We start from the raw sequence: 13,779 nt of genomic DNA on the forward strand, positions 1-13,779 counted from the left end.
TATTTCCGTGCAGGAATTCTGCCTTAACATATGATGGATGGGTGGAATGGAGAAAAATTCTCTCTGGCACCGAGACTCGAACCCGGGTTTTCAGCTCTATGTGCTGACACTTTATCCACTAAGCCGCACTGGATTCCAGTTCCAATGCCAGATTGAATCCTCTCAGTTTCCATTTGGTGGCCAACCCTCATGTACTGTGTCACAGATGTGTGACAGTGGCACAATGTCCAACACACTATGTACAGAGGTGCACTCATTAAGAGTGACTAAGGGCCGAATTCATAGTCAACACTTATCGTAAGGAAACACTTAAGCAGTTGCTTATAATAATTTCCAATTCATAAATCCAACTGAAGTGAACACTTATTCAAATAAGGTACCTCGTCAGCTTACTCAAGTGTTTCCTCATATGCATTGTAATCAGCTGATTCGGTATACAATAGATGATGATTACGATGTAATTTAATTTATTGAGTTCTGTAATTAAAATTAAAATGAGTTTTGGCAAGCAAAAGATATATCAGAGATATGGAAAACCCTTTAGAGATGTATAATGATCAACAATTTAAGAGGAGATACCATTTCGACAAGAACACTGTTGTGGATATTCTGGTGTCTCTCATTTAAATTCACAATACAACCACGAGGCTTACCGATTTCGTCACTGCTGAAGGTACTGGTTGCTTTGAGATTTTACGATACAGCAGCATTTCAGGTAAATTTAAGTGGCATTTTTTTTGGAAAAGTATTCACGTCCCAACAAAGTGTTATTTGCAATTTTGTTTGTATTCTACCCAAAGAATTAGCTGTTAAAATTTGCGTAATTATATCATTTCCACTTTGTTTAGCATAAAAATAATTGAAAAATAAATGAAAATGATTTACTTACAGGAATATTTCCGGAGTTTGCATTACACTCAACTGCAATTTTGTTCCATGTCAGTTTCTTCTTTTGGAGAGAACAATTATCAATTTTTTTTTTTTTTCGTCGATATCTCTATATTTCATAACTAGTTATCTTAGCTCACTTCTTTCTTTTATTTAAAATGCTTTCTGGACATCTGGTATAATTTTTTGCTCTATAATATTTACTTCTGTATTTGTGTATGACAATAATGCCGATTTAACAATTTGAAGGCGCTGGAAAACAATTGAATGTAGGAAAGCGCTCACGTCTAGCCATGTTGCCATATTTCTTTCGATGTCAAGGGAATGCTCAGTGCATATGAATGAGTAGCGTCTCTGCAATACGATCTGAAATAAGTGCTAAGGAAATGCTCATTACTTAAGTGTTTCCTCATTTTATAAGTGACGACTATGAATTCGACCCTAAGTGACTGGAATCCGACGGAACGAGCGCCATCTTGAATCACTAAGTGATTACTTACGCATGTCATATTACTATGATGTACCAATGTACATATGATATTTCCGTGCAGGAATTCTGCGTTATCATATGATGAAAGATGGGTGGAATGGAAAAAAATTCTCTCCGGTACCGTGAATCAAACATGGGTTTTCAGCTCTATGTGCTGACGCTTTATCCACTAAGCCAGACCGGATTCCAGTTCCGATGCTGGATTGAATCCTCTCAGTTTAACTTCCACCTCTCAGTTTCCATTTGGTGGCCAACCCTCAAGTACTGTGTCACAGATGTGTAACAGTGACACAATGTCCAACACACTTTGTGCAGAGGTGCACTCATTACGAGTGACTAAGTGACCGGGATTCCTTCGTCATGTCTTCATTTAGTTAAAAAAAGATGCAATGTAAATGTTCATTACAAACATTACCAAAACTAATTACATGACATATAAGGACACAAAATTCCTTGAATAAGCTTAGTTTCATCCTCCTTGGTGAAAATGTCAGCTGACTGACCTACAGTTGGGGTTCAGCCAATACAGTAGATGATATTAACAAGGAGAGGAAAAAAATTTATCTTTCGCCAATGACGGAGCAAGCTCAAATTCCTTTTCTTCCTACTCAATAGCTTTTGCCTAACGGTGGTGCGATGAAGTGACAAATAATTTGTACATATTTTACTAAATGGGAGTCCATTGAAGGGCAAACTAATTTGAAACTTTTAACAAACAGGATTGCACTGAAGCGAAAGTAATGTGGTACCACACTAAAAACAGTAAATTATAATAAAAGGATTCAGATTGCAGTAGATTTGTCCATTTATTAAAAAAAAATCAACAGTAGACAAAATTCCTAGCTCTAGTAACGAAACAATTCACGGGAAGAAATGATCAACTTTAATATTTTTGAAACACTAATGAAAAAGATAAATCTCCTAACAAGTAAAGTAAATCTAATTCATAAAACTAACCCTACACAAGCAAAAGATATAGAACATCATCTGGACCTGGTTGAAGATACCAAGAAGATGTCCTAAAATTGCTAGCATTGAAAACTATTCATAGTAGATTCCCTAACAAAGAATGGTTTCATATTCTTACTGATAGATCCCTACTGCCTAACCAAAATGAAGAGGTACTGGTGCTACATGTCCAGTTTTTTCATTTCATAAATCCTTAGGTTATGGAGCTACAAATTTTCATGGAGAAATTGAAGCTATTTATTCAACAATTCAAAATCTGTCGTACCGGATCTCTTATTTTCAACAAGCTGTTATATTTAGTGATTCTAAAGCAGATATTACTGCTATAACAGCCAGTCTGTTACCTTAAAGTAAAAAAAATAACCTATGGTTAGAATATTATACACCATCTGGCAAATCTTAACAAAAGAATAGTTCTTCAATGGGTACCAACACACTGTGGATTATCTGGTACGGTAATAAAACTTTAGACCATCTTGCTAAGAAGGGAAGTACAGTATTAGAGAGCTACAGTGTGCTCAGAATTATCCAGACCAATAAAAGGCAGAAGTTCCGTGAATTTTCGGAGGAAAAACATGGCTAATACAAGGGACAGGCATTAAAATCTCCCTTCAATCCCAATGTTTCCTGAAGAGAAATTGGGGAAAATTCTGGTATGCATTACACTGATCTTAAGAAAATAAATTCTTGTAACAATTTTTGGCTGCACCACTATGGAATTTAGAATTTATTAATATTAAACATGGAGTTCCACAGGGATCAATTTTAGGTTCATAATGTTTTTAATTCATATTAACGATTTAACCTCAATAATACGTAATTTATCCCAGGTAATCTTATTTGGACGAGACTGGATTAATCTTGCTTAGGATAAGGGACCAATGGCGGGCTTATGTGAGGGTGGCAATGAACCTCCGGGTTCCTTAAAAGCCAGTAAGTAAGTGAATAAGTAAGTAATCTTATTTGGACACAACACAAGTGTGATTACCTCTAGTGATTACCTCTAGTAATATGATCACTTTAGAAACACTTACAATACAGTATTAAAGCTGAAGAAGGATTGATGCAAATGAACTAGAACTTAATGTTTATACAACCAGTGTAATCAAATTTAGTACATATAATAGTGCTCAGTTTTTCTAAGCTACTAGATTATCTAAAAAAAGTCTGTAAGCATAAAGTTTTTTGGTTTGGGATTGGATAATCACTTGAAGAGAAACTTACTCCTAAATTGAGTTCTGCCTGTTATGCACCATCAATTGGCAATATAAACACACTTAAAATGACATACTTTCCAAACTATCATTCTATAAACAAATATGAATTAATATTCTAGGCTAACTCTCTTCTGAAGCTAAACTTATTTTTGTTTACAAAAGAATCATACAATAAAAGATAATCCAAAATTTGGAAATCTTGACAGTACTAACCTTGTTATGGTCCAGCATTTCAATTTTTGGTATTGTTCCCCAGTACTCAGTCAATGGAACAAGTTCGTCATCTTGGACTTCATACACCATGTTTGTGGCTATGATGGCTGACTCGAATAACTCGTCTTCATCAGGGTGCCCTGCCCCAGCAGGACGAGTTGCATCTTTACTGGATCCTCCCAGATGTTTCCAAAACTTTTCAACTTGACTGCTCGAACACGTGACTTTCTCTTCGGATATGGTGATTACTTGTCGAGAGTTTTGGCAGCCGAGATCTTTTTTCTGTTGAATATTCATTGCTACTTCTGCACCACGAGAACGCTCAATCACATTGGAGTATCGACCAATGTAATTGTACACCTAGCCAGGAAGAAACAACACAGTTTAAAACTTACAATTACATCATTATGAAACACTAATTCTTAATCTGATAAAATAAATATTGTCGGACCATCGGATCTGTGCCCCTTCAGCGCTGCCGTCATTCTTGAAAAAGTTAACGCCTGTACTCACTCCATTCCACCCGCTTTCCTCCCACCACGTCAAACAGCAAGCCACGAACCTTGCCAAATAGGGATGTTGCCAAATTCCGTCAAACAGTGTCATAAATAACTGGTCCTCCATGCTACAATATCATTTCTTTCAATCAAAATACATCTTGTATTTCTACATTTTTTAAACCTAAATCCCATCTTACGAATCATTTTCCGCAGAGTTTTCTCTCCAACCTTGGAAAATATTGTCTCTCGCAACCTTCAGTAATTTCTTCAATGTCGGAACTTCATTCTACAAGATTTAAAATTCTTGTATCTTTCTTCTTAAAATACATCGGTTCATATCATCTACAAGAATTAAAGTTTCGCTTGGTCTGTTTTTCCCTGGTGATTCTAGCTTTTCATCTCCTGCACAGCCTCCCTCTCTCCTGATTTTCTTTGTTAGGCACTCTGACCTGCCTATATAAATGACATAAAAATGTTGTATTATTAGTATTAGTTAAGTAAGTAATTTTAATATGTAATCAATTGAAATAAAATAAGCCCCACCTGTGATCGCAGCTGCTCTTTTCGTTGCCTGATTTATAGGAAACAGATATTGACCTGTTTGTTTTTCTTCATCGCAAAATGCTATTATGTAGGTCCTTGCTTAATAATATTTCTTTTGCCACTCCGTGCTACAGTGTTCATGATGACTTGACAACACTGGACTGCAAGTGCAAATAAACTGTTCCGCAAGAAGGCTCAAAATTGTGAGTAGTGGGAGAGAGAAAGGGAAAGAGCTACAAAAGAGAGAGGAAGGAATGCAGGGAGAGAAATGAATTACCGAGGCTGAGAAGGAATTAAGGTTCAGTTCGCATATTTTACAGGGGCACAGATCTGATGGTCTGACAATAACAACAAAACCACTTTGTGAACTGAATAAATAATAATATTCCATTTGTTTCCGACAAAATAGTTCATTTGTTTATTCACCTGATCTGTTTTAAGTTTAGTTCTATAATGATCATAAATGTACCCAATAATTAATTAATTTCCTAAGGCCTCAGGAAATGTTTGATCTTTCATTCTTCATTTGCCCTTTGGACTGGCTAAAAATGCTCTTTTAGTTTTTAGATAGGTTTCTATTTACTACTATGTGAAACTCTCATAAAACGGGGATTCTAAATGGTCGGAGTCTCAAGGCCGATACACCTAAAAAGTGGAATTGGATCGACTGGATCATATTCAATTTGCATGAAAACGCATATTGTATTGGAAATTTATTTATTTATTTTGCTAATAATTGTAACATAAAATATAAATAAACAGAAAAACTTTAGCTCGCCCCTGAAAGAGTAGAACTCGTGCTCAGTTGCGGGTTCCTGAATTGAAGTTAATAAGTATACAATACAATTTGTCTTATGTCTATTATGCAATTAGAATATGTAAATTTAAATTTACAATTTTTCAATTTTTATAAAATCCATACATAACTTTTTAAATTGAATACTAGAACTATTACAATTGACAAGATTAGGATACTTAAATATAAATTTGTTATATATTCTTGGGCCTAAATTACTACTATGATTAAATACTGTAACAGTGTTGCATTTTGGTTCAAACAATCTTAAAGAATTCATATCTTTTGTTTCATAACTATGAGAATACAATTCAAAATTATTTCGATTTTTATGTATTATTTTTATTAATATAATACAATAAATTTGTCTTATGTTAATTACATTTTTGAGATGGAAAATCAATAGGTTTATGAAGATATACTTTAATTATTTTCTTCTGTAATAAAGTGGATTAAAATTGGATTTAAATGAGCTACCCCATCCTATAATTCCATACATAATTACCGATTGAAATAAAGTTAAATATATTGTGCGTAATAGACTTATTGATATCAATACACTAAGCATGTGAATGATCGTCATTTGTTTGATGTGTCAGCTGTCTTACCAATAGTGAGCGCAATTATGTATGTTAAAAATACGTGTGGTAACACATAATACATAAACCAAAAAATTTGTGTGTGGAGACTTGTTCCCCTTTCATATCTAATGAAATATGTTGTAAAAATATTAAACAAAATGTATCATTATCTCTATTATTGAAATCAAAAGCTTTATTGCATGCCAATTTATGAACAACAGTTGAGTGTAGCACATAGAAACATTGAAAGCTGTCAGTTATTACATAAACCCCTGACTTTAGCTACTTTTATTCGATTTTGATTGTAATGATAACTGTTCACAACACATTTCTTGCGTTTTGCAGGACTTAAAGAAGCACTACTTTAATTGTTTCACGCCATTTTACTCATGTTACAATTATTTTTCCTCTAGATGACAGGAACAACAAACTTGAATTTCTCATGAGAAGGGAACAAGTCGTGGACTAAGCTCCTTTTCAAAGTAATTGAAATCTAGACTAAGGAAATGCGGGACCTGTTTCCTTTTCATGCAGAATGAAAGAGCATACCTAAATTAGTATGACTACAGTCTTAACTCATTTTTGCCAAAACTGGGACTTATTCCCTTTTCGTATTTAGTGATTCAATTATACATAAACTAACCAATGCAACGGCTATTCCCACTCCATGCTTACCTCTGTCGGTGTAACAAGTACATAGTTGTCGCCACTGTTAATACTGCTTGCTACTGGCTCAACTAATCTTGTCTGAACATGTCGGCGACCTTTGATTTGTAACAGCATCAAATCTTTGTATGGTAACATATTGCCATTTAATGGCGAGGCAGCTTTCTTTAATGACACAGCAGTGAAGTCTTCTTTACTTGCTAGACCAGCCAGTGCTTCAACAGCAAGAGGAGAGTTCTTTGCCACTGTAAATAAATCACAGCATGTTACATAAACATTTAACTTAGTTGAAATAAATATAGTATTATAGAAATTATATAATTAATAGAAATTTCTTGCTAAACAATTCCAGCTACGAAATAATATTCTACGAAAGAAATTGTGAAATTTAGTCAAAATTATATATGACATACGTTATGACTTAACCTTTCCAGAAAGGGGGAAATAAATGAGTGAAAGAATAAATAAATAAATGAATGAATAAATAAATAAATAAACAGACAAGTAAATAAATAAATAAATAAATATATATATATATATATAAATAAATAAGTAAATAAACGAACAAGAAAGAAAGAAACAAACAAACAATGAAATAAATAAATAAATGAAAATTCTAAAGTCGGCAAAAAAATTAACAAAACCGATTATTAAATAAAGACTTATTTACAGACTTGAGTGAAAGTGTGTTTCTAATAAAAAAATTCTTATAGACATTTTATTAACCTTCTTTCTTTCCAGTGTAAATCAGTGATTATTTCACCATTATTTGAGGTGCTTTCTAACCTTGATGCAATTATTATCATTACAAAAAGTTGGTAATTTGACTGCATATCTTTAAATTATTCTACATTCAACTTCATATGAAAGAATATACATAACTACATACATGCACATGTGTCGTGTATGTGTGTGTGCGTCTCTTTGTGTGCGTGTGTGTGTGTTTGTGTGTGGTTTGTGCTCGTGTGTAGAGACAGACAGACAGACGATGGGTAATCAATGAGCAAGTGAGCTAACAACCAAGTGTTACTGATATTATATTAATATTTTAATTCAAATTTCAATATATTAATCGACTGCAAATTCAAAGCTTGTAAAATCCTTGCTGATTAGACTATTTTTTATTTCGAAAGTTAAAGGACATTATTTTATAACATTGCTTCTTCTCATTAGAATAAATATATTATTATTACTGTTCCACAATTGGAATTCCAATTTCGTCCAAATCTTTCATAATTTACTTCCACACATCTTTACCCATTATATTCGATGTTTGTAATTTTTCTGATATTTAAAATGTGTCCTTAACACACGTATAAATGTATAAATGTCGAAGTGTACTAATTTTAGAAGACTTTGAAACTTATACTTGTTCATAAGCAGGGAACGGATTTATATGGACTAAAAATATATGAAATATGTAAATATATATGTAGTTATTTTTACCAAAATATGGAATTAAATATGGATTTTTACCAAAATATGGAATTAAATATGGACTTAAAATTATAAAAAAATGACTATGTACGTTAAATATTGGTACATTTTAATCAAACTAAACAAAAAATATAATGGACGTACCTTATCTTCCAATGTAGTTTCAACAAAACACTATTTTTATTGTCTGTTACCATAACAATAGGTTACAAACATTTCTTTCAAGTGCTGAAAAGTGAATCTTCTTCTATTGTCTCTGAGGATAGATTTATACTGACTAAAAGAGCGTTCGACGTCACAAGAAGTAACTGGTACATAATTCAATTTCACAATGTCTGCTGGGGATAAGTCCAAGTTAATCTTCACTGTTGATTCACCACTCATCACAGCAACAACCTTTTGTAGTTCTTCATATCCAGGGTTTTTTGAAAGTACAGTGTCCACCTTAGCTCTTACTGCATCTGCAACTTTACCTCTACCACGATTCAGTTGTTCCACAGTACTATTTATAATTTCAAAACTTTCAGATAGTGAAAGGTGCCTATTTTGGAGACTTTTGAGCGTTTTTATGATGCATGAAAATGTATGCTGAATGTGAGCTAAGTCATTCTTCACACTTATGTCACAGGTAACTGTTTTCGCAGTATCAATTGAGACTGCATCTTCAGAGTCCAATGCAAGGAGAACATTGTTAATAGAGTCTATATGTTCGGCATAATATTCAACTGCTTCTAGCCATGTACCCCATCTAGTTAAAATTGGCTTTGGTGGCAATGGAATTTCAGGGTACATTTCTTTCAACACGTTAACTCTACTGGGAGCTTTGAGAAATACTTTTTTCACTGATGAAATCAACAAATCTACTTTAGGGAAATTGTCTCTGACCACTTCTGCCACACGATGAAATGCATGCGCCACACAAGTAAAATGAGTCAATTTAGGATATACAACAGATAATGCTTGTCCAGCTTTGACCATATAAGGGGCAGCATCGCTAATAAAGAATAACACATTATCGTACATAATACCCTTTGGCCACAGGATACCCATAGCTTCGTTGAACAGTTTAACTATAGTTTTGTTATTGCACTTTTCTAGAACATCACAATGTAAAAGAATTCGTTCAGAATATTGTTCACTTAACAAACCGATAACTACATTACCAACAAGTCTACCTTCTTTGTCGGGAGTCTCATCAATGGAAACCCAAATTGAACTATCTTTAATTTCATCTCTTATCTTCTGTATTGTCTCATCGTAGATGGATGGAGCATACGTCTTCCTAAGTGTTGACTCATCCGGGATTGTATGTTGAGTATATTTTTCAAGGAATTCCCTGAAGACCTTATTCTTTAGTTTGTAGAGAGGAATATCAGCAGAGATGAGAGAACGGCACAGGTCGATGTTAAACTCAGATCTTACATTCGATGTTGTTGGTTGTGTTAAAAACAATTGTCTCTGCTTGGAATTTAGTTGTTTGTTGGCCTGATGTTTACTAGTTGTAATGTGTTGTTGCACCAGGAACTTTTGTGTAGATGATACTGCACACTGACACAAATTACAAAATAATATTTTATTGTCAGTTGATAAACCATCTTCTTTAAATTCTGAAATGTAACTTGTTAGTTTTGATTTTAAATTGACTGAATGACGTACTTTTGGCATATTTACCGTCTTTATAGTATGATTTACAAAACTGAACCTATGTGTACTCTGACTGGCATTTAACTGTTGAGCTGCACAACTGAAGTCTGTTAAAAATTTTAAATTAAATTAATACAGTTTTGTAACTTACTTTCCCATTGTTGATAGGACTGCTAATTTTCAAATAACTCTGATGTTAAAGGGATTACTGAACATGTGTTTAAATCTCTATTGTTGAAATGTATTTTTAAAAGTTAATGGAATTTTGTTTTGTTTTATTGTTAAACCTAATATAATATGGACTGTTTTATATGAAATATGGAAAATATATGGAAATTAACGAAAATATGTACTAAACTCTAAAATATGGAAAAATATGGAAAATAAAAGTAGGATTTTTCAACCCTACACATTGTGAAACATAAAGATAATGCAAAATATAAATTATATTAGCTTTATAAGTAAATATGTATTTACATATAAATCCTTTCCCTGTTCATAAGCAACTTATCTGTTTAATTATAGTAATACACAACTATGTATCACTTTGAATACAACAAATCTGAGTTAAATTCTCTCCAAATATTGAAACGAAATGAGGACTCAGGTTTATAATACTTAAGGCCTACATATTTGACCAAATGCTTACATTTTTCAACCTTCAACCTTTTAAGTTCTTTCTCTGCTACTCCTGTCCGCACTTCAACATATTCATCTTGCAAGTCTGTTCGGGCAGCCAAAGCCTTGATGGGATTACGAGATGACATGGCCTTCCGCTGTACTCTAACAGTGCGCTTCTGTACCACTCTGAAAAAGGAAAGTAACAATATAGCACAGTTCGACATCGGTAACTGAAAACAAATATATACAAGTTCTCACAAAAGTACTGATGTTAGAGAAACAATAGCAGTAGGCCTACATCATTTTCAGAAATTCCAAAAATTCAATTCTCTATTACAATAATTGCAATTATTGCATTGATAGACAAAATTATGAGAACTTCATTGCATTTATATTTGCTATTTAAACTAACATTCATTTTGAGTTTTACATGAAATCAAGAGTATGCTCTATGCCAGCATTTCTCAAACCACTTGTGGTCCTCGAGGTTTGCCCTTGTAGTCCTTCAAAAAAGGCAGAAGAAAAAATAAAATTCAAACGAATTGTGTATCACTCTATAGCTGAAAAGCTCATAGTTTGGAAATGACACATGGCAATCGAATTTCACTTTTTCTCACAGTACAGACATTTTATGAAACTTATTCCCCTATCTGTCTACTGACTTCCTACTCCACTCTCAACAACAAAAGAGGAATTTAAAGCACTATGAATGTGGTGTTTCTTGCCATCTTTTCCCTGCACATCTGGCACCAAGCCTATAACCCAGCCAGGGACCACCCGAATCCATAACAGAGGACCGAACCTTTTCATGTATTTATGACTTTCTTAATAGTTTTGCCGACACCCAGTCTGCACATTGAAATGGTCACTACTGTACGTCGTACACCAATAATACAACTCTGAGGTCACAATTTGAAACTTATTTTCCAAGTAAATATGACGAATTTTCATGGGTTCGTGATCACTTTCACTGCGATATTGAAACTAATAGACTTTCATTGAGTGAAAGAAAACAGTTAATTGAACTCTCGAATGAGACCAGACTTAAAAATGAAATTCCAAGCGGAAGGTATGGTTAATTTCTGGACCTCATCACAAGTGAAAAGAGAATACAGTGAACTGTACAATGGTGCATTAGACATTATAATTCAGTTTGCTTCTATGTATCTGTGTGAGAAAGGGTTTTGATCACTAACTCTAATAAAAAGAAAGTAGGCTACCGAAATCGACACCATGTATGTGACGATCTTTGACTTAAGCTTGCCAGCATACGTCCAAATATAGAACAACTGTGCAAGAATTGGCAGGCTCATCCATCTCATTAATGTGAGTACCAACATTTATTTATTTTTTTTTTTAGTTAATAAGTTAAAGATTATCTAAACTCTAATAGCCTTGAATTATTAAAGAAACAACAATGAATTTTCTTCTATTAACATTAGCTTAATTAGTTAATACTAATATAAAACTAATTTAATTTAATTAATATTAATTAATTCATTCTATTTTAAAATACAGGTATACTGGTATTAAAATATGGTACAAAAATGATAAATTTGCTTTCGAAGGGAACAAGAGTAAGGTGGTCTGCGGAAATGTTCTGACTTAAAAAAGTGGTCCTCACTTCAAAAAAGTTTGAGAAACACTGATCTATGCAATAAAATTTGCATTTCATTTCATTGGTAAAAATAACTTATTAGTTACAGATTTTTATATTTTCTTCACAACTAGTTACACATAAATATGGAAAATAGCCAAGAACAAACACAGCAATTATGACCCAAGTATGACCCGAAATTTTACAATGTTCAACATATGTTGATATCTTTATGTTTCTGTACTGCATCACAGATATAGAAACATTCAGCATTCAAGATCTATGTATTGGTTCCATCATTTTACAAGGCAATCTGTTGGATGCATAACCATATCAATGAAACATTGAAGAAATCATATGATACACAATAACAAGAATAAGTTATCTCAAACCAATAATACACAGAACTTAGTCATAGTGTCATCGAAGGGAATAAAGAAATAATGTTAAAATAAATTAATAAGAAAAATACAACAAAACTCTTGCCCGACCAATTTAATCTTATGGATGAGAGGCTTGGACTATAAAAATATCTGACTCCTCAAGAATAACCGCAGCAGAGATGAAGTTCATGAGACGCACTGCAGGAGTCACAAAATGAGACCATCAAAGAAAAAATTTATCCTGAAAGAACTGACAACTGAACCAATATTACAATTTTTAAGCAGGAAGGAAAAACTGGGAAAATCATATCAGAAGGATGGATAGAATATGCATCCCAAAACAAATCCTGCAGTATGCTTCTTGTGGAAGAAGATCCGTTGGTCGCCCGGCTGAAAGATGGACTGATGTGAGACCATACCAGACTACCTGGTCTAATACATGTTTTGGATGATGTTAGTGACGATCAAATTATTTAATGACACTGCATCATATGCTTAATGTAAATGAAAAGTACATTAGGCTTAGTGTATAATGTTATGTATTACAATAGTGGAAAAAATTCTAACTTCGTACTATGCATGACAAAATGATGACACCTGATTAAAAAACATGATTCACTTCTGACATACGCACATAATGGCAAATGGAAAAATCTAAATCTCTTATGATTTATGTGTGACACTAATGATATATCGTTAAGATGGTGTGATACAGATGTCAGTAAGATAGCTGACAAAAGCTTTCAGGTGATAGGAAGTGTAAATTACATTAAAAAAAAAGACTAAATGCAAAACAGACATATAATCAAGTTGTCATGGTGCGAATAATATTGAAGTAGAAACGTAAAATTCGGGAAGATATTCACTGCTATACTGCCAGTGTAGTAAATATCCCAATGATTTAACGAATTTCAGAACAGTAGCCTACCCTAAACACTTATTAATCCAAGACATTTCATCATTGCAATAAGATGGATGCTCAAACTTCTAAAGCAAATAAAACAGCAGCATACTGCACAACAGTATCCTTAAGTGCCTTATAGTGAAATATATGAAACCACGTACAATGTCTGCATCCACATAAAATCCGAAAACTCTGCTTTATTACTCTCCACATGGGAAGAGATCTGTGGACAGTTGAAAGAAGAGACTGACTGAAAATTCAATACTAAGACCGTAACAGACCACTGGGCCTTATACTCAAATGGAAGAAGATCATCAGATTATTAACAGT

At 33.4% G+C, this 13,779-nt stretch overlaps 1 protein-coding gene across 7 annotated transcripts in view; it reads right to left on the minus strand.

Moving 5' to 3' along the window:
- The window catches only part of LOC138713282 (microtubule-associated protein futsch-like), a 1,205,925-nt gene that overhangs the window by 29,202 nt on the left and 1,162,944 nt on the right, over window positions 1-13,779 (minus strand). For all 7 annotated transcript variants that reach the window (XM_069845262.1, XM_069845261.1, XM_069845263.1 and 4 more), the window contains 3 exons: window positions 10,594-10,751; window positions 6,873-7,108; window positions 3,778-4,137 (listed from right to left, as the gene is read on the minus strand). In XM_069845262.1, coding sequence (XP_069701363.1) covers window positions 3,778-4,137; window positions 6,873-7,108; window positions 10,594-10,751 — 754 coding nt within the window. The remainder of the gene's footprint in view (window positions 1-3,777; window positions 4,138-6,872; window positions 7,109-10,593; window positions 10,752-13,779) is intronic.

This window comes from Periplaneta americana, chromosome 14 (assembly GCF_040183065.1).
Source record: "Periplaneta americana isolate PAMFEO1 chromosome 14, P.americana_PAMFEO1_priV1, whole genome shotgun sequence".
Lineage (NCBI taxonomy): Eukaryota > Metazoa > Arthropoda > Insecta > Blattodea > Blattidae > Periplaneta > Periplaneta americana.